At 35.3% G+C, this 27,965-nt stretch overlaps 1 protein-coding gene across 1 annotated transcript; it reads right to left on the bottom strand.

The window, feature by feature from the left end:
• Positions 1-1,932: 1,932 nt before the first annotated feature.
• On the bottom strand, positions 1,933-27,294 carry cers2a (ceramide synthase 2a). Its single transcript, XM_073821859.1, has 11 exons — positions 26,905-27,294; positions 17,721-17,894; positions 17,173-17,290; positions 15,310-15,428; positions 13,981-14,038; positions 12,520-12,570; positions 12,091-12,183; positions 9,554-9,682; positions 8,194-8,300; positions 7,753-7,906; positions 1,933-5,891 (listed from the first exon to the last, which is right to left on the bottom strand). The coding sequence occupies exons 2-11, from the start codon at positions 17,891-17,893 to the stop codon at positions 5,739-5,741; spliced, it is 1,155 nt and encodes a 384-aa protein (XP_073677960.1). The 5' UTR covers position 17,894; positions 26,905-27,294; the 3' UTR covers positions 1,933-5,738.
• Between the last annotated feature and the right edge of the window lie 671 nt (positions 27,295-27,965).

Genomic DNA, 27,965 nt, shown 5'->3' with positions numbered 1-27,965 from the left:
ATAAACTCACAATTGCGAGTTCTAAAGTCAGATAGCGATACACCTGCAAATCTGCCTTTCTTTCTTAGAATTTCAATACATCTCGCAATTCTGAGAAAAAAGTCTGAACTGCGCAATATAAACAAAGTTATAAAGTCAGAATTGCGTGATATACTCACAAATCTGCCTTTTTCCCCCTCAAAATTGCAAGTTTATGTTTAAAAAAAAAAAATGTCTGTTTTAGTTTGCATTCTGACTAGCCCATTTTTGCTGATCAGCCAGCCCATTTTACCTGAACACTGCTATCTCAAAACATGTGGGGCACCTACTGTTTCAAAACCTGGAGGGCCTGAACAATCATATTTTATTACATCAATTCAGCACAAAAATATTAAAAACAGTCCTTTTTAATCATTAGAACACAGTTAAATGTCATACATGGGACATACCATTTTGTTAGTGTCCCAAGCGATTAACTAAAAAGTGGCCCAATTTACCTGATCGCACTCTAGAATTGCATGATACAAACTCGCAATTCAGAGAAATAATGTCAGAACTGCGAGAGATAAACACACAATTTCCGACTTCTTCCTCAAAATTGCGATTGAAGTTAGAGATTGCAGTTTACAAAGTTTTAAATATGTTTTGTTTATTTACACAAATGCATTAATTCTCTTCAGAAGGCCTTCATTATTATTTTTAAGGCCCTGGTGCCGTGTGGACCACTTTTTATGATGGATGGATTTTTAATTTGCTTCAAAATCTCAACAGCCATTCACTGCCATTATAAAGCTTGGAAGAGCCAGGATATTTTTTAATACAACTCCGATTGTATTTGTCTGAAAGAAGCAAGTCAAACACCTAGGATGGGCTGAGGGTGAGTAAATCATGGGATAATTCTCATTTTTGGGTGAACTACATCTTTAAATTCGAATTAATATTTTAGTAAATTGTGTTCCAAAAGCAAAGTACACAAAGATGAACACTAATTCTTTCTTTCTCACTTAAAACTGTGATTGTAAACAGACAGACACACATGTAACAATATAAAACATCCAATTCTCTTAATTTATATTTTTGAGTATCTTTTTCCATTTATGTCCAATTACCACGACTAGAATATAGTACCTCTGTTCAGAAAAGACACATTAGATTGATAAAAAGTGACGTTAAATACATGAAAAACATCAAATGCTAATGTTTGCAAGCTTCTATTCAGAGAAATCTGAAAAATATATCACTGTTTGCACAAAATATTAAGCAACACAACTGTTTTTAACACTGATCAGCATCTGTGACCCTGGACCACAAAACCAGTCATAAGGTGAAATTTTACCAATCTGAGATGTACACATCATGTGAAAGCTCAATAAATAAGCTTTCTATTGGTGTATGGTTTGTTAGGATAGGACAATATTTGGCTGAGATACATCTGTTTGAAAATCTGAAATCTAAGGGTGCAAAAAATCAAAATACTGAGAAAATCACCTTTAAAGTTGTCCAAATTAAGTTCTTAGCAATGCATATTACTAATCAAAAATTACATTTGATAGGTTTACAGTAGGAATTTTGCAAAAAAAATCTTCATGGAACATGGTCTTTACTTAATTTCCTAATGATTTTTGACAAAAGAAAAATCAATAATTTTGACCCATACAGTGTATTTTTGGCTATTGCTACAAATATACCCCAGCGACTTAAGACTGGTTTTGTGGTCCAGGGTCACATATTAGAATGATTTCTGAAAGATCATGTGACACTGAAGACTGAAATAATGATGCTGAAAATTCAGCTTTGTCGTCACAGGAATACATGACATTTTAAAATATAATAAAATAGAAAACAGTTATTTAAAATTGTAATAATTTCTCACAAATTTACAGTTTTTACCGTTTTTTTCAATCAAATAGGTTCAGCTTTGATTAGCTTTCAAAGAAACAAGCAGACAAGGTACACTGTCATCCACAAGAATCTTTATCTTTCATCATTGAATAATGATGATACAAAATACAACATAAAACACTGGCAGTTGGGACTCAAATTGTTTATGCTTGTGCAGTGGACCCGCAGTCGACAGGACGCAATGAAGAGGGAAGAATTGGTCTTGGCACCAGGCCGCGAGGAGAGAAGAGGTTGAATAGACATAAAGAAGAAGTGAGAGAGAGAGGAGGATGGCTGAGCTTAAAATCTAAAGGCGATGAGGTGAGGAACACAAGGACAAGCAGCACACATGGAAACCACACAAATATACATTTACAGATAAGGCACTTGTGACAACATTTGGAAACTAAAAAAAAACTTTGTAAAGCCAATCCAGACGTCCCATATCACTTGCAAAAATGCATTACACGCTGAGCACCTGTATTGACACTGACTTTCATTAACAAAAGAAAAACTGGACCACAATTTGTAAACCTATTGCTTAAATTATAACAAGAGATCATGTCAAAAGAGGACCTTATGGTTGAATATGACACTTAAAGGGACAGTTCACCCAAAAATGAACATCTTGATATTTACTCACCCTCATGTTATTCCAAACCTATGGAAGCCTGTTTCCACCACTTAATAAAAAAAAAAAAAAAAAAAAGGTAATTGCGACTTTTTCCTCTCATATTCAAACTTTTTTCTTAGAATTGCATGATACAATTGCTAGTTATTACGTCAGAATTGCAAGATATATTCTCAAATCTGTCTTTTTTTTCCTCAAAATTGCGAGTTTATATCTCGCAAGTGAGAGTTTAACACACACAGTTGGGAGTTATTACATCAGAATTCGAGATATACTCGCATATTTTTTCTCAGAACTGCAGGACATATACTCAAAAACTAGTCTAAATATATTAGTAAATCGTTGTTTTTTTTCCTCAAAGTCGCAAGTTTATATTTCACAATTATGTCAGAATTAGAGATATACTCGCAAATCTGTCTTTTTTCTCAGAATAGCATGATATAAATTCACAATTTTGAGAAATAAAGTCAGAAATGCAAGATATAAACTCACAATTCAGACTTTCTCAAAATTGCAAATGTGACTTTATAAGACACAGATGAGAGTTATTTTGTCAGAATTGTGAGATATAAACTCGCAATTCTGAGAACATAGTCTTCTTTTTCCCCCACAAAATTGGACTTTATAACTCGCAACGGGGAGTTATTACATCAGAATTCGAGATATACTCGTAAATCTGTCTTTTTTTTTCCAAAATTGCAAGTTTATATCCCACAATTGTGACACGCAATTGGAAGTTATGTCAGAATATGAGATATACTCGCAAATCATTCTTTTTTCTTTGAATAGCTTGATATAAACGCACAATTCTACGAACATAGTCTTTTTTCCCCCCTTGAAATCGGACTTTACAACTCGCAATGGGGAGTTATTACGTCAGAATTCGAAATACTCGTAAACGTCTTTTTTTTTCTCAAAATTGCAGGTTTATATCTCACAATTGTGACTTTATAACACGCAATTGGGAGTTATGTCAGAATTTGAGATATACTCGCAAATCTGTCTTTTTTTTTCTCAGAATAGCATGATATAAACTCGTAATTTTGAGAAATAAAGTCAGAAATTCTCAGAATAGCATGATTTTAACTCAAAGAATTCAGATTTCTTTTTTTTTAAATGTGGACTTTATAACACTAAATTGGGAGTTGTTACATCAGAATCGTGAGATATAAACTCGCAATTCTGAGAAGTCATTTTTTTCCCCTCAAAATTGGACTTTAAAACTCGTAATTGGGAGTTTTTATGTCAGAATTCAAGATATACTCGTTAATCTGTCTTTTTTCTCAAAAATGCGAGATATAAACTCACAGTTCTGACTTTTTTTTCTTAAAATTGCGATTGTGACTTTATAACACACAACTTCGACTGTGAGGTATAAACTTGCATTTCTGACAAGAGCCTTTTTTTCCTCGCCCTCAAAATTGGACTTTATAACTCGCAATTGTGAGTTATGTCAGAATTTGAAATATACTCGCAAATCTATTTTTTTCTCAGAATAGCATGACAAACTCGCAATTATGAGATATAAAGTCATAAATGCGAGATATAAACTCACAATGCAGACTTTGCAAGTTTATAACATGAAATTGGGAGTCGTTACGTCAGAATTGTGAGATATAAACTCGCAATTCTGAGAACATATCAGTCTTTTTTCCCCTCAAAATTGGACTTTATAACTCGCAAAAAAGAGAATTGCGAAGAAAAAAGTCAGAATTAGGAGTTTATAACTGTTTTCTTCGTACAATTCAAGTCAATGGTGTCCAATGTTGTTTGCACCCCAAATTTCTTTTGTTGTCCACAGAGGAAACTCAGTCAGGTCTTGGAGCAACATGAGAGTGAGTGATGATAGTGTTCATTTTTGGGTCAACCATCCCTTTAAGGTTTAACATGATCTCATGTAAAGCAGCAGACACTGGGCAAACAGTACATACTGGATCAATTTCATAACTCAACTTTTTTTTTTTTTGAAAACTATGGAATCCATTGACAATAAATACCACCAATGCATGCCAAAGTTTCAATTATGTCAAACCGTTTGCTAACAACACAATCATTATAATGCATTTTACATTAGACGGAGAATTACAAAGCACATCCAGCACTCAATACTGATTGTTATTGTAATTATTTATCATAGAAATGGAAGAGAAATAAAATAACTACAGATTCTCCTGCCAAGTATTTAGTTTTTTTTTTGCTTTTTACAAAGTCATTTTTCACAAACTGCATAAATTATCAGCTTATCAGGTTTGCTGAAAATATCTGGACCTTAAATTAAAAAAAATGATTTGAAAAACAGGAAAAAAAACACTAAAAACACTTAAAATAACTGTGTAACTAATATTTAAGAATGTGTTACAGGACACACACTGACCAACACAAATATTAGATATGAGATTCTCTCACACACATTTGTTGCTTCATTACAAATTCAACAGACAAATGTTAAATGCAAAAAGCAGCATCAGCGCCTTTGGGATGGGATATCATGGCAAGAGTCGTTGTGTCTCTTTCTATAAGGTGGTAGTGTGTCAAAACCGGGTCAGTAACATTTATTAGTGCAACTGGATTGGGAAAAAATCAACGAGGAAGACCCTCGGCAGTGTAAACACACTTGGGATAAAGATTGTGTGTTTTCTAAGTAAAGCAGATGTGCGAAGGTCACTTGGTGAGACCGTTATCATTCAGTGAACAAACAGGATACGAAAAACGAAAAATTCCAGTCAGTTTCTGTCAACTTCAGAAATCGAATACTGAGGGATACTGCGACACCTGACAGCTGACCAAACAAAACATGCTAAAACTTCGTACTGACATATAAAGAGAGGATAATCGTGTGTGATGCCCAAAAAGACGAAAAGGAAATAAGTATGAACTGCAGTACAACTTTCTACTAATAAGGCACTAAACACATAATAAACTGGAAGAAATATTTCCAGTAAACCAAGTGAACGTTGGATTCACTAACATTAACAGCCCCTCAACAAACAAAAGAGTTATTTAATGATACGGTGCCTGTTAATAGTGTTTTAAATAGTTTGCAAGGGGAAAGAGGTTATATAGTTCCTCCTTTTCAAAGTATGTCCGTTTCCAAAAATGAGTATCTTATAAATCTACATGTGTTGTGTGTGTGTGTGTTTGCTCTGGGCCTTTTCAATCCGTCAAACAACCTTGGCATTACTTTATTGGTCTCTTCCGTGTTTACAGGAAGGGGAGTGTTGTACCTCCTCTCTCGTGTCTGCTTTAATCACTCAGTCTTGCGGTGATGGTTGTTGTTTAGAGGAGAGTGGCCGTTCTGCACTGGTCCATTTTTTATTGGTGCTTTCCGGTCCTCCAGTTCATCCTCGTCATCATCAGAGTCGGTTTCTTCTCGGTCACTCCTCTCGTCCTCCACGATATTCTGTGGCATGACAAATTACCTTTGATGAGGCTTTAAAATCACAATTGTATGCATTTACTTCTGTTTGAATCACTTTTGAGCCTTCTGTTTGAAGGTTCTGTCATCATTTACCAATTCTCATGTAGTTCTAAACCAATAGGACTTTCTTTCTCATGTGGAATACAAAAGGAGAAATTACGAAGAATGTCCAAGCTGCACTGGGGTCATTAAGATTTTTTTTCTGTTTCTGAAAGTAATTTCATATGTTCACCAAAGCTGCATTTCTTTGATCAAAACACAGTAATATTGTGAAATTTTATTACTATTTCAAATAACATTTTTAATTTTACTATATTTTATAGTTTAATTTATTCCTGTGATGTCAAAGCTGAATTTTCAGCATCATTACCTCAGTCTTCAATGTCACACAATCCTTCAGAAATCATTCTAATTTGCTGTGTAATGTACACACTGCCATTTAAATGTTTGGGATCAGTAAGATTTTATTTTTTTATTTTTTATTTTTTTAAATAGTCTCAAGTTCATAAAAATTCCATTTATTTGATCAAAAATACAGAAAGTAGTAATACTATGAAATATTATTGCAATTTAAAAATAACAGCTTTCTATTTTTGTATACTTTAAAACATATACTTAAACTAAAAACGAATAAAAAAAACTAAAAATATTTTTTATTATTATTTTTAATTCATTCCTGTGATGTCAAAGCTGAATTTTTAGCATATTACCGCAGTCTTCAGTGCCACATGATCCTTCAGAAATCATTCTAATTGGCTGCCTAAAAGACAATACTTATAAACAAAATTGAAAACAGTTTTGTATTTTTGTGAAAGCTGAAAAGAAAGTTCGAAAGAACATATTTAGTATAAATGTTTGAACTTTTGACCAATTAAATGTATCCTTTCTGAATTAAAAAAAATCATTAAAAAAACCTTAGTGACCCTAAACATTTGAATGGTAATGTACACACTGCCATTCAAAAGTTTGAGATCAGTAAGATTTTTAATGTCTTTTTTTTTTATAGTCTCTTATGCTCATCAAAACTCCATTTATTTGATCAAAAATACAGGGAAAAAAAGTAATACTATGAAATATTTTAGAAATCATTCCAATATGCGGATTTATTATCAATGTTGAAAACAGTTGTGCTACTTAATATAATATTTTTGGAACCTGTGATACTTTTTTAGGACTCTTTGATGAAAAAAAGAACAGCATTTATTCAAACTAGAAAGCTTTTCTACCAAGACTTTACTATCAATTTCACATCCTCGCTGAATAAAAGTATTTTCTTCCAAACAAAAAAAAGACATTGTTACAAAAGATTTCAGTTTCAAATAAATGCTGTTCTTTTTAATGTTTTGTTCATCAAATAATCTTGAAAAAAGTATCACAGGTTCTCAAAAAATATTAAGCAGCACACAGTTTTAAACAGTGATAATAAATCAGCATATTAGAATGATTTCTGAAGGATCGCGTGACACTGAAGACTAAAAGTAATGATGCTGAAAATTCAGCTTTGCATCACAGGAATAAATTCTATTTTAAAGTATATTAAAATAAAAAAACACTATTTTAAATTGAAATAATATTTCACAATATTACTGTTTTTCCTGTATTTTTAGTAAAATAAACAGCTTGATAAGAAGAAAATACTAAAAAAAAAAAAAAAAAAACAACATTAAAAATCTTACTGATCCCAAACTTTTGAATGGCATATTGTACATATTTAGGAGAAAAATAAAATGTTATGGTATTAGGAGGCTATTTTTATCTTCTGGGTTTAAAGCAAGCAGTCACTATTACAGAGCTATAGTGCATTAAATGTCAAAGTAGTGTTCAGTCTGTGTTGTTAACTTACATTGCCTGGCAAGAATTTAATGGCCATACGCAGGATGAGTACAGCCCAGAAGATGTGCAGACATTGCAGCACAAACAGCAGCCCGTTAAAGAAGTAATATCCAAAGAACGGAGGATAAATAGTCACCGGATACACCCAGGTACAATGCAAAATCCTGGGAGACACAGAAAAGAGAAAAAGCGAGAGTTTTACATCTGACATTTACCTAGCATAAAGAGAAAAAGCCATCATATTCACAAAGGTTTACAGAATTATTAAAGACTGACATTTCAACCAAACTTCGAGACAGGCGCGAATGACTATTTATAGAGCTTTCATTTGATATTACAGAAGCAAATCATTTGATAGCTCTTGACAAATGCAGAAAGTGGGTCAAGAAATTCATGATTTATAAGTTTAATAATAAACCCTGGGATCAAAATAGAAAATGACCCAACTCACCAAAATGGGAAGATGACGAGTCTGGTGATGATGAAGACGGCAGCGAATACGATGAATATGTAGTTGCACGCTTTTCTCCAGCCAGCATAGTTAAACATTTTGGCTGACTGTTGGGACAGACAGAGATGGGACATTTGTCTTTGGATCTTGCAGAAAAGCACCACTAGGAGGCAGTGTTACACACCTGCATTAATAACCCTGACAAGATTTACAAGAGCAACACGAGTTTAAAAGTATATGAAGATCAGTGTAGAGCAATGGACAAGATTTTTTTAAATAAACATTATTATTAATATAGGATGCCTATAGGATATAGCACGCAAAATCGTGTACTGGAAAGGACTTGGAATGTGTATTATCTAGATGCAGTGTTGTTTTTGACAACCATCTTAGATTTAGTCTTAGTCTTAGTCTTTTGGACTAAAATGCTTCTTAGTTTTAGTCAAATTTTAGTCACTTCTATATGTGATAGTTTTAGTCCAATTTTAGTCGACGAAAAGTCAAAAAGGTTTTAGTCTAGTTTTAGTCAAAAAAAAGGGAAAAAAGTAGTCTTTTAACAAATTAATGTAGGTCAGTAAGTATTTTGCTGTTGGGTAGTGTCACTTATAAGTTCTGAAAATAGCAGATCTATAGTTCAACACAATGTGAACTTCCGGATCGACTATTTTCACCAATAATTACAATAATGAAGGAATGTTTTAGAACATAAAAGACAAACAAGGATGGAATGCTAAAACGGCTTGCCGTACTAGTATAGCAAAGAGTATTTAATGCTAAAAGGCTTGCCATAGCGTCAGATACTTTTTAAGTTTTAATTGGCATGCACAATAAGCGGGAATGTCATGCATTTTAAACGTCTGACGGACCACCCACTAACATTTTCGTCTATTCTCGTCTCGTCAACGAAAACTCACACACATCTCGTCATGTTTTAGTCATCAACGAGCCATTTTTATCTCGTCATCGTCTCGTTATCGTCATGAAAAAAAAGTGGCGTCAACGAAATGATTTCGTCATCGTCATCGTTGACGAAAACAACACTGTCTAGATGTGCATGTTACAAAAGCCAAATATGTAAATGAGACCTATGTGATAAACCTATTTTATCACAGAGATGTTGAGAATACATTAAAACACATTAAATAATTGCAAAGTATGTCTGCGAAACACTTATTTACTCAACCCCCCCCCCCAGAGAAAACTATTCAGCAAAGCATTCTAATAAACAAACAAACTAAATGATGTGTGGCTTTCACTTAACATACATTTATTATAATGTTGCAAATAAACTTCTATTTGTATTGAAGCGTAACAAAGTGAAAGCTCCAGGGACAGAGTCTCAACGCTAATGTTCCATTACCTCCAGCAGATAGTCGGAGGCGTCGTGCACCAGCATAATGAGGGTTCCTGCTCTGATGTAATTCACACACCAGGAGAAACTAATCAGCAGGATGGTGGCAACATGATGCACTATTTGTTCTTTAAAGTCCTGGAAGAGAGAGAATGAGAGACAATAATCTTACCAATAGAAAATGTAATGGCTCTGGACGTATATCATAGTACTTCTATGGTTAATCAGAAGCACCGTGTCAAAAAAAAAAAAAAAAAAAAAGGTAATTTTCAGTAATATTTTATGGTTTAAAGGTTTATGAAAGAAGTCTCTTATGCTGATCATAGCTGCATTTACTGGATCAGAATACAGTAAAATCAGTCATTGTGAAACAATATTACAATCTAAAGTAACCATTTCCTAATATATTTTAAAACGTAATTTATGTGTGATGGCGAAGCTAAATTTTCAGCATCATTACTCCAGTCTCAGTGTCACATGATCACTCAGAAAACATTCTTATACGCTGATTTACAGTTCAAGAAACATTTCTTATTATTATCGTTGTTGAAAACAGTTGTGCTGCTTAATATATCAAAAACTGTGATTTAAAAAAACAACAAAAAACGTTTTTTAGGATTATTTGATGAATAGAAAGTTCAGCATTTGTTTGAATTAGAAATATTTAGTAACATTGCAAATGTCTGTGACTTTCAATCAATTCCATGCATCCTTGCTGAATAAATGTTCAATACCTTCCTTCCAAACATCTGGACAAGCAGTTTACATTACCAGTCAAAAGTTTTTGAACAGTAAGATTTTTCATGTTTTTTTTTAAATGTCTTTTCGGCTCACCAAGCCTGCATTTATTTGATTCAAAATACAGCAAAAAACTGTAATATTGTAAAATATTTTTACTATTTAAAATAACTGTTTTCTATTTGAATATATTTTAAAATGTAATTTATTCCTGTGATCAAAACTAAATTTTCAGCATTACTCCAGTCTTCGGTGTCACATGATCCTTCAGAAATCCTCCTAATATGCTGATTTGCTGTTCAAGAAACATTTGTTATTACCGTCATCAATATTTAAAACATTTTTTTCAGGATTCTTTGTTGAATAGAAAGCTCCAGAGATCAGCATTTATCTGAAATAAGCTTTTGTAACATTATACACTATACCATTCAAAAGCTTGGAGTCAATATATTTTTTTATACTTTTATTCAGCAAGGATGCTTTAAATCAATCAAAAGTGATGATCAAGACAATTATAATGTTACAGAAGATTTTAATTTCAGATAAATGCTGTTCTTCTGAATTCTTTTATTCATCAAAGAAACCTGAAAAAAAAAATCTACTCAGATGTTTTCAACATAAATGTTTTCTGAGAAGCATGTCAGAATATTAGAATGATTTGTGAAGGATCATGTGACTGGAGTAATGATGCTAAAATGTAGCTTTGAAATCACAGGAATAAATTACATTTGAAAATATATTCAAATAGAAAATATTTCAAAATTGTACTGTTTTTGCTGTACTTTGGATCGAATAAATGCAGGCTTGGTGAGCCGAAGAGACATAAAAAAAAAAAAAACATGAAAAATCTTACTGTTCAAAAACTTTTGACTGGTAGTGTATATAACAAATGATATCACCAAATCATTGCATTTCTTCACAAACAAACAAATAAAAGACAACCTTCTAAATAGAGCTACATTGTTAGGTCATGTACAAATTTAAGGGACTGAATTTGGATTTCACATGCTCTGTTGGGGAACATCAGTATGATATTGCCAAAGCTTCACAGTCAAAGTTCAGGATGATCACCATAGACTAAGTGACTGATTAATCGAACCATCACTTAAAATAGGTCATCCATTAAAATTCAGTTTGTGAAAACATCACCAGGTGACATTCGATCTGTTGAATTTTATTATCTCAGGCAGGTGATCTTTTTTTTATGTTGGATGAAGCTCGATTTAGTGCACAACCCAAATGTTATGAAGCTTTATTTGCCCGGTTGGCTAAAAGTAAAATGTACAGCACTAAACTTTGAAAGATAAACTGATATGCGATCATATTGTTCTGAAACTTCAAACTCCCTGGGAAAAAAACTATTTAAACTAGCCCAAGCTGGTCTTAGCTGGTTTTGCCAAGACGATTTTCAGCCAGTCTCCCTGAAATGTGTCTAAAACCAGCCAACATAATAGCAAAGACCAGCAAACCAGCTTAGAAACCAGCAGGGCTTATATTCAAACATTGGACAAGAGATGTAAAGCTGCTGACAAACCTAATCCTGCTGTACTTTGTGGAATGACTGGCATTCTCTGCTCTTAAAACTGATTATATAAAAATCCAAATTAATGTCATTAACAAGCGGCTCAGTGAGATAAGAGATCTTCCACAGATATACAAGTAAAATATTAACTATCCTCAAATGCGCAAACACAGCAGGTAACACTCCACATCTAAGACGGATATCTTTGAAGTCCTGGTACACCTCAGTGATATTAATACTAAAAACTAATCGTGGATATTTCCATTTCTAAGGTTAGCTCACTCACTTTTCGCTTGACGTCTGATGCGACGCTGAAGAGCAGTGACATGTAAAAGCCTAGTTCAATCATGTAGTACCAGTACTGAGATGGCAGCAGCTCCTGGAGAGCGAAACAAAGAAATTATTAAAATACACTGAAAGAGTGTGACTAACAACAGAACAGTGATGTGGTTAAAAAAAAAAAAAAAACAGTACATTTCACAAATGCTAAACATTTCTACAGATGATTTATTCTGCTGTACATGACCTGAAGCTTTAAGGTAAAGTAATCTGGCATTAGTTTGCATATTTCTCATCTGAATTTCAAATTTCTAGGTATTTACATAGGCTTTGCCATTTGAAAGTTTACTGAAAGATCATTTTAGTTTTAGACAAGGCTGTGAAGACATATTTTTTACACCTACAGTCAGTAGAAGAATGAAAGTAGTGAACATACCAGCATTGGAAAGCCTGTCCACATCTCCTTCATTTCGTAGAGCCAAGGTTTCTGCAGAGCACAAACAATATGAAGAGAATATGAGCCAAGATAAAAGTGCTCTCACATTTCATCTCGACAAAAGCACTGCAGGTCACAAGTATGATATTTCATGAGTTATAAACATGAGGGGTCCACCAGTATGGGTTTTTGAACAGCCAATGCCAAAACCCATAAAGCAGGTTGGCTGATGGCTAATATAATGGTACATATAAAGCACCAGTCAAACGTTTGGTTGGTCATAACACCAGTTTTTCTAAATGACACGTGTGTCAACTAGCCAAGAGGGAATTGTTTTATAATGACCACAAATCAGCTGATAAATGAGACTGATATTATAAAGCATGCATGCCAATAAACTCAAAACAACCAAACACTGTTCGATATACAGAAGTACAGCTGACATCAAAAGTTTACATACACCTTGAAGAATCTGCAAAATGTTAATTATTTTAGTAAAATAACAGGGATCATACAAAACGCATGTTATTTTTTTATTTAGTACTAACCTGAATAAGATATTTCACATAAAAGATGTTTACATATAGTCTACAACAGAGAATATAATAATTGAATTTATATAAATGAACAGTAAACAGTTAAACTGCCCACTGTTCTTCAGAAAAATCCTTCAGGTTCCAGGTTTTTCAGCATTTGTGTATTTAAACCCTTTCCAACAATGACTGTATGACTTTGAGATCCATCTTTTCACACCGAGGACAACTTAAGGACTCATATGCAACTATTACAGAAGGTTCAAACTTCAAACGCTTACTGATGCTTCAGAAGGAAAAACAACTCATTAAGAGCAGGGGGTGTAAACTTTTAAACACACACAAAAAAAGAAGTGTACATTTTTCTTGTTTAGCCTAAGTATAATTTTTTGTCCATTTAGTACTGCCCTTCAGAAGCAACAGAAGATACCCGTTTCCCAGAAGACAAAATAAGGTAAATTTACCCTGAACTTCAAATTCAAAAAAAGTTTTCACCCCCTGGCTCTTAATGTATCGTGTTTCCTTCCGAAGCATAAGCGTTTGAACCTTCTGTAATAGTTGCATATGAGTCATTTAGTTGTTCTCAGTGTGAAAAGATGGATCTCAAAATCATATAGTCATTGTTGAAAGGGTTTCACATACACACACACACAAAAAAAAATGGGTGGAACCCACTGATCTATAATAGAGATCGTTGGATCATTCAAGTGACAACACAGTATTAAGAATCAAGTAAAAGTGTGTGTAATCTTTTGAACGGGGTCATTTTTATAAATGTAACTATTATTTTCTCTTGTTGACTATTTAAACGTCTTATTCAGGTCAGTACTATTGCATTCTGGCAAAATAATTAACATTTGTATGTCAACTTTTGACTTCAAACGTATATGCTACTAAAGAGGAAAAGGGAAGCACTTTAAATACTCACATCAATAAGTGCAGCAAGGCCAGCAATGAAAGCAAGAAGGTAAAAGGTAAATCTCCAACTGTAAGAAAATGCATATCCATTTTAGCAAATAATATCCAGAAACACATTATCAGCAAGCCAAGTATCTCTCATATGAACAACGACGTTATATTTTTGATTAATGCTTCGAAAAATCATTACTTGATCAGCAGCCATTCAATGTAACAGTCTAGACTTTTTACATTATGAAGTTACTTCACACAGTGACAAAAGGTGCAAAAAGAATGCATAACACTGATACAATCCACTCACAATACAAACACTACTATTACAAGCCCACATCATGACCAACAGCCCCCACAACTGTATTTAAAGCATCTATAAGCTACTGCTGGGACGGCACGACAACAAACTAATTTAAAGGATGTTCCAGGCTCAATAAAGTTAAGCACCATCAACAAGCATTTGTGGCATAATGCACTTTACCACAGACAATAAAAGATGCAGTTAAAGAGATATGCACTTACAAGTAAACTGGGTCATGCACTTTTGAAATATGAAGCTTGTGTTAATGTTAAAGCGCCTACATGAATTACATCTGAACTGGAGGAAGCATTATTTTAGATTATGAACTAGTATTTTGCCATTAGCAAAAAAAAAAAAAAAAAAAACATAGCTATTTGTTTTACAAGACATTAATTGATGGACTGGAGCGGTGTGGACTACTTGTAGATTATTGTAATGTTTTTATCAACTGTTTGGACTCTCATCATTGTGATTCAAAGCTAAATTTCTTCAAATATGTTGTCATGAAGAAACACCTATAATACATTTTCAGGAATGTTCATTTTTGGTTGAACTACTCGTTTAAAAAAAGGTAATCAACATTATCCCAAATGCTTTGGACGAATCTTAACTTTGTGTTGAACCCTGTGCATTCCTTTAATTACATGTGTTGGATGTGGTTCTAAAGCACAAGACAAATAAATGTTGAAATGTCAAGGACAAGATATTAAAGGACCAACTCACAGTTAGTAAAACACAATGAATTTGTTTTACACATGGGTACATTAGCCAAATTTTGCATTTATTAATACCACATACCGTTTCTCCTGTGTGCAATAGCCTTCCTACCACCTAATGGAAAATTGATGTGTTTTTTCGGTTTTACAGTGAATTTCGTGTATTATAATTACATGTCGTACTATTCGATATTTAGATTATCAGTGAGCAGTGTTACTTAATCATTTTATAATGTTTATGACATGAAACATGCAGCATAGTGGAATTTACAGCCATTTACATAAGGATGGAAAAGGGATCGAACAGCCTTTGTGTATTGTTCTGTACCTGGCCTCTCTGAACTTTATCAGCTTGTTGGGTCGCTCTTGATTCCTTCGTCGCCGGAACCATCTGAGGATCTGTAGCTCTGAGTACCCGGTCTTTTTACCTAAACTCTCGATTTCGCTCTGTGGAGTAACAGAGAACATGAAAGGTAATTTATTGGTGAGGTATGATAGAGTAACAATTCATTGTTGAACATGTTTGTACAATGCCTTGCGGAAGTATTCAAACTAATTTTTTTCATGTTTATGGTAAACTGCTTTAAATAACTTTTTTTTCCCACACAATCTACACTCTGTACGCCATAATAATGAAGCAAAAAACAGATGTGTGACATCTTTGCAAACTTATTAAAAATAAAACACTGAAATAAGTACAGTGCATAAGTATTCATATCCTTAACGCTATACTTAGTTAAAGCACCTTTACAGCCACAAGTCTTTTTAGGTATGATGCGACAAGCTTTGCACATCTGCATTTGGCAATTATCTGCCATTCTTCTTCTCACCTTCACCTCTCAATCTCTGTCAGCTTGGATGGGGGCTGGCAGACATTTTCAGGTTTCTCCAGCAATGTTCGATTGGGTTCAAGCACAGGCTGTGGCTGGGCCACTCAACGAAATTCACAGAGTTGTCTATAAGCCACTCTTGCTGTGAGTTTAGGGTCATTGTCCTGTTGGAAGGTGAACCTTCTGCCCAGTCTGAGGTTCTGAATGCTCTGAACTGGGTTTTCATTAAAGGATAACTATTGCCAAAATGCAACCTGGGCTGTTTTTTTTTTACTGTAAACGAGACAAACTTATATCTAAAAGCATAATTACGACAAACGAGCCGTTTTTGAGATTGACCGTGATTTTGTTTTGTTTTCAATGGCCGGTGAATGGGAGTTCTAGGGGCATAACTCTGAGCGCATCAAAATCTATATTTTTACAACACTAAGAAGGCTCGAGACACCATGAAATTTTGCTCGAAGTATCGCCTGGGTCTCTACACATGAACTCCAGCATTGAGAACATTGTTTGTGTACACAGAGTTTACTAAAAAGAAAGTTTTTGAACAACTCACTTTCACTGTTTGAGTTTCCGCTCGCGGCGTCTTGCCAGTCAAGAAGTGTCGATCTCCGAGTGTGAGGATGAATAGCTCCTAAAGCATATTTCCATATAAATGCACGGCTAATTCATTGTTTTGTCGCAAGTGAAAAACAATATTAACCTTCTAGTTGTAAAAGGAGCCTCATATAAGCCTAATATTTCGTCCTATGGAGTCCATTCATTCGCATTCGGAGATCGACAATCCTTGACTGGCAAGACGGCCGCGAGCGGAAACCCAAACAGTTTAAGTGAGTTGTTCAAAAACTTTCTTTTTAGTAAACTCTGTGTACAGAAACAATGTTCTCAATGCTGGAGTTCATGTGTAGAGACCCAGGCGATACTTCGAGCAAAGTGTCATGGTGTGTCAAGCCTTCTTAGTGTTGTAAAAATATCGATTTTGATGCGCTCAAATTTATGCCCCTAGTACTCCCATTCACCGGCCATTGACCACAAAACGAAATCACGGTCAATTTAAAAAACGGCTCGTTTGTCGTAATTATGCTTTTATATATATATATATATATGTTTGTCTCGTTTACAGTAAAAAAACAGCCCAGGTTGCATTTTGGCAATAGTTATCCTTTAAGGCTATCTTAATATTAATAATAAAGCGTTGTTACAAACCTATTTTTTGATTTGTCATAATGGTGTATGGAGTGTAGATTGATGTGGTAAAAAAAGTAAAGAAAATTAATACTTTTGCAAGGCACTGTATATATACATGAATAAGGTTTTACTGAACTGGTGAGTTTGGCAGTGTAGGATATGCTGAATTGTACCTGTTTGGGATTTTTACTTGTGATTCTGAAATATGACTCCAGCGTGGGGTTGTGCGTCGCTCGCATTCTGGCTTTCTCCTTTACGCCCAAAGCTGCGGCCATTTGAATGGCCACAGTCCTACATTTGAAAAACAGTATTAAACTTTCAACACTCGAGCTGGAAAAATTGACAACGCATCAATGCAAAATGTGTACGCCGCTTAATATTTTTGTGGAAACTGTGATACATTTTTATTCAGGAAACTTTGATGAATGGGAAGTTACAAAAAAAGCTTTTTTTAAAAGACATATTTTGTAACATTGATTAATAACAAGTGACAGTAAAGACTTTTATAATTTAATGCACACTTGCTGGATACAAATACTAACTTATTTCAAACAAATAATTAGGATGTTTTTAACAAATGGCCAAAAACGTGACACTTTTCAAAGAGCTTCCTCACTAAATAAACAGTGAATAAACCATAAGTTGAAAATACAATATTGACATTGGTGATAACCGCATAAAACACTAATGAGCTAATATGCTCAGGAAGTTTCATGCTGACCTCTCAAAGATCTGTCGTATAATGAGGAAGGCAAGGGCGATAGGCAGGGTCACCCAGAGGTCGGCTGCCTTGGAGTAGGTGATACCGTCGCGGTCCTCCAGGTCAGCCCAACCCAGGTCAGCTGGAAACCAAAGCCTCTCATTCCAGAACCACTCGCTCAGCCTGGACAACATCCTGATGCACAAATGAGACATATTCAGACATTCAGAAGACTACTAAATTACTAAGTTCATGGCTTGTTTTCTCATTTTCTTTCATTTTTTAATGATAAATAAATCTTTAAAAACAGAAATCTAAAAGAATATAGGAATTCCTAATATACATACACATTTACATATATCAGGGTTGTTTTTTTCCGAGGACACAAGGGAGGCAGTGTCTCCTTAAATAATTGGATGACCAAAAAAACAAAAAAAAACTACAAAAATAAAGAAATGCAAATATTACAAAATATGATATAAAAAAGCGAATAATGACTCGTTTTTCTAAAGTAAAACTGTCCAACAGCAGGTCAAGTTACAGAGCAAAATGAGAGGTCTTCCGGGCAAAAAGTGTACTTTTTAAAATATATTTAAACTTCTTATTCTAACATAAAATGTCTTAAAAGTTGTGTTTTGGGCCATTATGCTTGGGTACAGAGGTACTGAACTAAAACCAAAAGCACAATATGGCTCGTGATCCAGTGTTTTCCGTGCCTCAGAACGGCTTAGTTTACAGTGAATGCAGTGAACTCAATTATTGTATGTGCTGTGAGTTTAGCATGGTTTTGGGAACGCAACAGCCACCAGTTACGCATGATTTTCGTGGCGGATGATTACAGCATTTCACTAGATTTGTAGTGAGATAGTGTCTGTTTTCACTGAAGCTGGAGTTTTCCGTCAAAATAAAAGCTCTACAAATTCAAAATATCTCCTTTAAGTGTAGAAATTAGAAAACAAGTATTGTAATTTCCCTACCGTAGGGTAAAGCAAAAATTCTCATTTATTTTACAGCGCAACTGTTTTACAATATATGGCTATTACTGTCATAGTAATTTCAATAATATAAAATTGTAGATATTTCTATTGTTATATTCTAATTTGTTTTGGCTTCCAGTGTGAATTTAATTTAGACTGAGACAGTATACCACAAATAAAAAGTGGGTTGAGTCTCCTTTAAAGTTTCGGTACAAGTCAATTCACTCACTTTTTTCTGACTTAAGTTTCTTAGTTAAAAACATGGCTTGGAGCTCTTAATTTTGAACTCTCAAAGTGCATTAGATAGGAGAATTTAACTTTAAAATGTACAAAATTTTCATCTTTCTCAATGTCTTCATTTGCAATAAACATCATATTGTGGACGGTGTATCGAGATATTATCATATCGTGAGATTTTGATATTGTAACATACCTAGAAATAAATGAATTATATTTATATCAATAGTTTAATACTATACTGCATACTGGGATTGCTTAGAGATCGGCATAATTAGGTTTGAAACAACCGTTAACACACCCAGTAACATACCCAACAATGCCTTAAAATGCTTTTCAAGCCAGCAACTTAATTGTGTTTGAATAGAAAATGTTTAAAATAAAATATTTAAAATACATAGTCAATAAACCCTTACAAAACAAGTAACACATTAAGAGATTCAAAGCTGCTATTCCTTTAGTAAACACCCATGCTGTCCTCCCTCTAGTATTGACAGTCCACATTACTCAGAAACTAAATATGAGCTCATAACCACTGATAACCTATAATTTCAGAGTAAAATCTTTAAAAGATGAGCTCCCTGAGAGATACGTGAACACATTCCTGGTAGAGATTGGTGAACCATTCACACGGGTCCAAGAAAACAAACACGCGGGGGACTTTTCAATGAAAGCCCCTCCTTATCGCCGTGCTGTCAGTGACACGGTTTGAGCGGATGGGCCGCCAGCTGTACGAAAGCCTGCTGTGTCTCAATGGAGTCATTCTGAGAGGTCAGCATGACATCATGGCTGCTGCCATTGGCTGGCAGCGGCTGAAAGGCTGTACTGTCACCTGTGGTAATGAGTACTGCTTGGAGCCGGCCGGGCCAGAGAATGAGACAGATTCTCTTCCTTTCCATGCCATTCTGTGTGAATGAAGAGCTAAAAGCAGACTGATAATACTAACTGCCACCAACTAAATGTTATCTGAGGCAAGGCCTGAATGTATCAGCGATGTCAAAGAGCAAATAAAGTTTGATAAAAGCCCTGACACACATCATGATATAAAAATGGTGGCAAGTCTTGTAAAGCAGGATGCTGACTAAATACTGAATAAATAAAAGTCGTTTTATAACTAACCCCATCTTTAACTTCACAATTCTGAATCAATTCAAGTGGTCAAGTGGCAATGTAATTTAACAAACATCTTCACAAACTTTGGTGAGTTTGAAATAGCAAAATGTCCTCAAAGGGCTTAATAGGTTTTCAAGCATTACATAAGACAATTGGACTTTGAATACTGAGACTAAAGACTGTCTGGCAACGTCAGCTTTTGTTTGCAGTCACACTCAGCTTTGAAGAATTGTTTGGTTAGCAAATACACAAATCTATTAAAAGCAGCACAGCAGGAAAGCTCTAGTTGTGCTTTTTGTTCGCGAATGAATCTATGAGTCATATTTGAGACAAATTCACGGAAAAAGGATAAATTAGCTTTCTTTTCATTTCTGGGGAAAATGCAACAAGATGCAAAGTTAAATGGCAGTAGCGACAGATGTTTTCTTTTTTATTGGGATGTACATTCAAGTGTAATGGATTATTTAAAAAAAAAAAGGGTAATTGGTTCTATGCATCGGTTGTTCAAAAGTGGGCGTTGCACTCAACAGGCTGGGGGCGGGATTTAAACCTAAATTATTAGAGAGCCTTAGTGTTCAGATCAGATTTTTACATATAGCGGTTCACATTTTTGTTTTAAATGTGGCCAATATCAGACTTAAATTCGACACAGGTCAGATATTTTGCAATGCGACTGCAGTGTGAACACTTCATGCAGATTGACATTTGTCATAATTCTGTGCTTTGACATACCCAAAATGATCAAGATCAGATCTGAGCAGATCTTGGAATTGTGAACGCTGCCTCAGATGTGTTTTTTCTCATGACAGTGTGAACAGCACAAATTACATGGAATCTGTTTTAAATGTGGCCAATATCAGATTAATGGTGTGAACAGATCATGGTTCTGATCTGACCTGTATGCACAAAATAAATGATACCAACAGGGTTTCCAGATTTTCACAACAAAATTAAAACTAGTCCAAAACTAGCCCAATCATGTTCTGGGGGTAAAAATCACGTTAGTTGGGTCACTTCAACCCACAAAGTTTAAAAAAAACAGCCTGTGGCAAATCACACAAAAATAATCTCTTACTTAAGTCCTGTTCGTGTTTACTTTCGATTACAGCACACTGTGCAAGTGTTGCCAAGTCCACGGTTTTCCTGTGGAATTGGGCTACTTATTCCACTGCTGCTGCGGGTTGTTTATCAACTCATTCTACATTCACTCTGCAGGCAAATGTGGCCCAAATCTGTTTATTTTTTTGCTCACATGTGACTCAGATCTGTTTTTGTCATGGCAGTGTGAACAGCACAAATTGCACGGAATCTGATCTTTTCACTTCGGATTTGTGCCACTTCCATATGTGGTACCAAATCTGACACAGGTCAGATATTTTGCAATGCGTCCGCAGTGTGAACACTCATGTCAGAATTCATGCAAATTTACGTCATTCTAGATTGACATTCTGTGCTTTTACATACCTAAAATTATCAAGATCAGATCTTGGAATGCGCACAAGGCTTGCAGTGTTAGATTTTTTCTCATGACAGTGTGAACAGCACAATTTGCATGGAATCTGATCTTTTCAATTCGATTTGTGCCACTTTTATATGTGGTACTAAATCTGATACAGGTCAGATGTTTTGCAGTGCGACCGCAGTCATATTTGAATTAATGCGACTTTCACGTCACTTTAGATCAAGATTCGTAACGATTCTGCGCTCATGGGACAAAAATTTGACATACCCAAAGTTATCAACACAGTTACAAAAATGTAGACAGAAGTACAGTGATGTTTCAGAACTGCAAAACATCTAACCTGTATCAGATTTAGTACCACATATGAAAGGGGCACAAATCGAATTGAGAAGATCAGATTCCATGTGAAAAAAAAAAAACAGATCTCAGAATTAAGCACAAGGCTTGCAGTGTGAACGTTGCCTCAGATCTGTTTTTTTTTTTTCTGTATAGCTGTTCACATTTTTGTTTTAAGTGTGGCCAATATCAGATTTCCAGTGTGAACAGATCATGCTTCTGAACTGACCCGCATATTTCGCATTAGTGGGGTCACTTCCACCCAGAGTTTAAAAAAACAACCCGCAGCAACAGTGAAAAAAGTAAAAAGAAAACTGTGGACTTGGCAACTCTTGTGCAGTGCGTTGCAATCGCAAGTAAACACAGAGGACATAAAGTATGCGTTTATGTGTTTATTTATCGTGTGATCTGCCGCTGAAGCCAGCGAAATTATACACAGGCAATGTCAAAAAGACAAGGATGTGACAGATGAGAGCAGAGTTTTGAAACTTTTATGATACGAGCCCTCATGTTTTGTCCTTGTAATACTTATGAGTTCTGACACATCACTGTGCTTCTGACTACCATTCGAAACTGTCTTAATAACTGTCTTGATAACATTGAGCAAAGAATCGTTACCAAAGTTGACCTAAAGTGATTTCAATTTCAATATGACTTGTAATCATTTTCATACAGTTATGATTACAGCTCCATATGTTTCGCTTTCCAGACATAAGCTTGCCCGGTAGCTCAGCCGGCACGGAATTGGACTCAGAATACCGAATCCTTGGGTACGAATCACGTCGAAAACATGACTCGCAATGAAAGACCTGAAAGATGTAGTCTCAGCCTCAGGCGTCACGCCCACGGAACGTTGGCTAAACGTCTGATGCATATGGTACACTTAACTGGAAACACTTCAGGAATGTCGAAGTCGTCATCTGATTAGTTGAATTTGATCGGATATCCGGGACACGCGAGTGTCGCGTTTATTTTCGGTCCGCCGGGAAACAAAGCGCAGACTGGTTTACTCGCGTTTTGCTAAAAGGTGCTTATGCAGACGCCGTTGTTGTTATACACATTTGCGACGTTCGTGAACAAATTACTGACTTACTGCTTGTTCTCCCTCTTCTTCGTTAACTTTCAATGCTGGTTATTTCAGTGACTGACTTGTTGCACTCCAGTCTGTTGTTGTGGGGGCATTTCTACACCCCGAAACGTGACGCTGAACGAAACGAACTGTGATTGGTTGTTTGACATGTCGGTCAAACGGCCTTATGGGCGGGCCTTGGCCAATTACACCGCGTTCCAAATTATTATGCAAATGGTATGTAAGTGTCATAAACACACAGTTTTTTGTTTTTCAATTAAACTCATGGATGGTATTGTGTCTCATGGCTCTTTGGATCACTGAAATGAATCTCAGACACCTGTGATAAATAGTTTGCCAAATGAGCCCAATTAAAGGAAAAGTACTTAAGAAGGATGTTCCACATTATTAAGCAGGCCACAGGTTTCAAGCAATTATGGGAAAGAAAAAGGTCTCTCTGCTGCCGAAAAGCGTCAAATAGTGCAATGCTTTGGACAAGGTATGAAAACATTAGATATTTCACGAAAACGTAAGCGTGATCATTGTACTGTGAAGAGATTTGAGGCTGATTCAGAGTACAGACCGGTTCGTGCAGGTAAAGGCAGAATGAGGAAGGTTTCTGCCAGACAAATTCATCAGATTAAGAGAGCAGCTACTAAAATGCCATTACAAAGTAGCAAACAGGTTTTTGAAGCTGCTGGTGCCTCTTGAGTCCCGCGAACATCAAGGTGTAGGATCCTCCAGAGGCTTGCAGTTGTGCATAAACCTACTATTCGGCCACTCCTAACTAATGCTCACAAGCAGAAACGGTTGCAGTGGGCCCAGACATACATGAAGACTCATTTTCAAACAGTCTTGTTTACTGATGAGTGTTGTGCATCTTTGGATGGTCCAGATGGATGGAGTAGTGGATGGAACATGTCCCAACAAGGCTGCGACCACAACAAGGAGGTGGCGTTTTTGGCCGGAATCATAGGGAGAGAGCTGGTTGGCCCCTTTAGGATCCCTAAAGGTATTAAATTGACCTCGGCAAAGTATGTCGAGTTTTTGACTTACCACTTTCTTTCATGGTACAAAAAGAAGAACTGTGCCTTCCGTAGCAAAATCATCTTCATGCATGACAATGCACCATCTCATGCTGCAAATAATACCTCTGTGTCATTGGCTGCTATCTGCATAAAAGATGAGAAACTCATGGTGTGGCCACCATCCTCCCCTGACCTCAACCAGATTGAGAACCTTTGGAGCATCCTCAAGCAAAAGATCTATGAGGGTGGGAGGCAGTTCACATCAAAACAGCAGCTCTGGGAGGCTATTCTGGCATCCTGCAAACAAATTCAATCAGAAACTCTCCAAAAACTCACAAATTCAATGGATGCAAGAATTGTGATAGCGATATCAAAGAAGGGGTCCTATGGTAAGATGTAACTTGCCCAGTTAGGATGTTTTTGATTGAAATAGATTTAGATTTCAGTAAATATGACCACCTAATGCTGCAAATTCAGCAAATGCCCATTTTCAGTTCTTTACAACCTATACAATGTTTTAACTCTGTTGTGCATAATAATGTGGAACAGTGCATTTTCAGTTTTTTATTTTTGAAATAAATACTGTTATCATTAGGAGGTTTGTTCAATAAAATTAGAATTATACCCTAATGGTTGATGACTTAAAAATTATACTGACTGTCATTTGCATTGACTAATTATGAAAACCAGAGAAAGATATCATTTGCATAATAATTTGGAACGCGGTGTAAAGCTGCCATGAATTCCAGACCTTCAGCCGTCAGTTATGTTATGCAATTTAAAACTTTAAAATTTTAACATTTTGCATGTGTGTAGAGAGCATCACATCACAACTTAATCATCACATTTGTGTAAATTATTATTCATCAATTATTACTTATTAATATTCATCACTACTAGTACACAGGTTAAAATATTATCACAATACAATATTGTCCCTTTAAACCAGCGCATTCTTCTTCTTATTATTTTTTTTATGCTTTAAACAACAGACACAGATATACAACAGATATTATAAAGTCAGGGAAACTTAAAACAAATAAAAGAAAAGAAAAATAAAATAAAGAAAAAGTTACAATCAAAGAAATGCATGACCTTTACATTACTCAAATATTTTGAAGACAGAACATAAACGGACAGTTTTGATTGCTTTTCTATTAGTACTATGAATAACAGTACAGAAATAGTTTTCCAATTCTTTATAAAACACTGTAAAATAGGGTTTTTTTGTTAGCAAATTTGCATTTATGAACGTGAAACTTAACTAGTAATATAAATAGATTACTAATGAATGCTTCATTATTCATATTATCATAATCAAAATATCCAAAAACAACATTTTCAAAATGCAAATTAAAATTAGAGAGTATCAGCGCATTCGTATTATATTCAGAGATCGCTACTGCGCATGACATCGGCAAAACAAACCACCGCGCACGCGCCTAACAACATCCAGTATCAAAAAAGATCAAATTAACGAGTATTTTATCATTAACCTACTATTACTACTTGCAAAATTTCATATTCACCGCTGCAAATTGACTCAACAAAATCCTTTATTTATTATTTTAAAAAAGAGGTTCAACAGTATCCAAACTATTTCATCATCCAAAAAACTATCAATTTGTTTCATCTTTTTAATTTATATTGTTTAAGGTTTTGTTTTGTATTTATTTATTTTTATTATATACATGTATAATACTGACATTTTTGTACTTTTGTGCTTTGTACCTTTGGCAATTAAAAAAAAAAAAAAAAAACGTCCAGTACGTATTGGACCTGATCCAGCTACGTTATCGCGCTACAGCCTGCAGCGAGGAGCTCTTAGAAATGGTTGCACTCTGTGAACTGGTGCTACCTGTTGCTATTTTTACCGTAAGACATCTCAGAATATAAAATACTGATACAATTTTGTTATTTTCAGCCGAAGAGCAACAAGAGAAGCGACTAGCGGGCGTTTAGACTTGAAAAAATCGATAGTACAAGCATTTGTTTTATGCTTATATCCATTGCCACCTTATTAGTAGCTGTGGTCATTGTATCAGTATTTTATTTTCCAAGTTGTGTATTCCGAGTTGTACCTCGGTAATAAATAGCAACAGGTAGCACCAGTAGCTCACCAAGTGCAACCATTTCACGTCATTGAAATATTGGTGCCTTTGACTGTTTTTTCACTACACATTTCAGTAAGAAACATCATTTATGTTATATTAAGCCATACAAGTGCCCAGGGTGCCCTTTAAAAAGCAGGTTATAATATCGTATAACCTACGTACATCACAGCGTCGTGAAGTCATACCGTGGCATGAGACTCACTCCAAAGCCTTCGAGTGCAACACGAGACGACAATCACAAGTTAATACATTGTTAATATATCGTGATACACTACGTATGTAACGTTGAATCACACACACCCGATGCTTACGTGGTTTGACACGCAAGTACAAGCATGATCGGTTAGACTTTTACCATAAACATTAAAACTTGTGAACAGCAGACGTCCTTCAGCCTGAAAACATCGCAAATTTTTTTCCTAACATGATTACAATGTAGCACTTAAAAACTAATCCTCGTATTTGCACTGACTCATAAGCATTATCCAGCTTTCAAACATGGTACCCGCCCCTAAAAACCACCAAAGTGAAAACATTGTCCATTTCCCCCATTGTCGATGCAGCTGCGTATAGCTACACGAACCGCATAGCGTACAAGTTACGACGGATATTTGCTCGTAGGCGTGTTGTAATCACAACTATGCATACTAAGCATCACGCGCCACAAAATTGAGTGTGTACTTCCATTACGCCGTTCCCCAATGTAGGCCGTACACATCAAACAACTGACTTCAGGAGGCTATCGTGCTAAAACAAAACACTTGAGTTAAAACCTCGACAGATATGAATCTATGGAGGTAACGATACATTTACGGAAATGACAGAAGAACGATGCAGGAACGAGCAGAGCTGCGTATAACGGTACTTACTTTCAGCAGTAGTGCGAAACACAAGGGTGTGAGCAGATGAGTTGAGATGGATTTAGCAAAGGTGCATGAAAGTGGGTGTAATCACGCAGTTATTCAGGGCAAGCTGTACAATTTTGTGCGTTCTTCATAATCCATAATCCAGTCTGTCTGCATAGTTTTCTTAAATCCCCGTAATAGGAAAAAGACGCCAAGCGAAGTTTGGCGATAAAGTTGACTTTCAAACTCGTCCACTTTTTCGTTTTTTTTCCCCCCTCCGCTTCGTTCACTGTTGGTTTCAATCGTGTACTTGTCAGTCCACCGACAAAGAACACTTTTTTCAACACTGTTCGCTTCACATATCCGAGTTGAAAGTCTCTAGACGTACTTTTGCCGGGTGTTGTTGAGAGGCGAATCGAGGCAGGCGAATGAAAGACTGAAGAGGAGGGCCAAAAAACAAAAAAAAAACCGGAGGAGTGCTATACTAAATCTGATGGGCGGGCAGATGCTATTTAAAGTGACGTTTAACTTGCATGTGAGTTATGACGTGTTAAGGATGACGACACCTTTGAGGAAGCTCTGTTGCTGACAAAAAATAAATTTAAAAATGTAAAAAAAAAAAAGGCGACAGGAGTGATCATTCATGTTTCTCATTTGAACAATTGGAAATACATAATACCCGAGGAACCGTAAGTGCATCACATGGAAAAAAAAAACATAAAAGTTTGGGATCAGTTAGATTTGTAATGTTTTAAAGTCCTTTTTGCTCATCAAGGCTGCATTTATTTCATCAAAGATGCAGGAAAAAAAACTAATATTGTGAAATGTTATAATAATATTAAATCAAAGCTTTCTATTTTAATATACTTCAAAATAGAATTTATTTCTGTGATGCAAAGCTGATTTTAATCAGCCATTACTACAGTTTTCAGAGTCACATGATCCTTCAGAAATCATTCTAATATGCTGATTTATTATTAGAATCATCAATGTTGGCAACAGTTGTGGGGGCAATTTTTTTTTGGAACCTGTGATCATTTTTATCAGGATTCTTTGATGAATACAGTTTAAAAGAACACCATTTA

The sequence above is a fragment of the Garra rufa genome, chromosome 17 (assembly GCF_049309525.1).
Source record: "Garra rufa chromosome 17, GarRuf1.0, whole genome shotgun sequence".
In the NCBI taxonomy this organism is placed as follows: domain Eukaryota; kingdom Metazoa; phylum Chordata; class Actinopteri; order Cypriniformes; family Cyprinidae; genus Garra; species Garra rufa.
This window is presented reverse-complemented; position numbering and strand designations above follow the sequence as displayed.

Bases quoted from the DNA above. Each gene is read 5' to 3' on its own strand.
- cers2a (XM_073821859.1), bottom strand. From the start codon at position 17,893: ATGTTGTCCAGGCTGAGCGAGTGGTTCTGGAATGAGAGGCTTTGGTTT. The intron at 12,184-12,519 runs GTATGTTCACTA...TTCGCTCTCCAG, and splicing joins GGACAGGCTTTCCAATGCTG to GAGCTGCTGCCATCTCAGTA. The intron at 5,892-7,752 runs GTAAGTTAACAA...GTCATGCCACAG, and splicing joins TTAAATTCTTGCCAGGCAAT to AATATCGTGGAGGACGAGAG.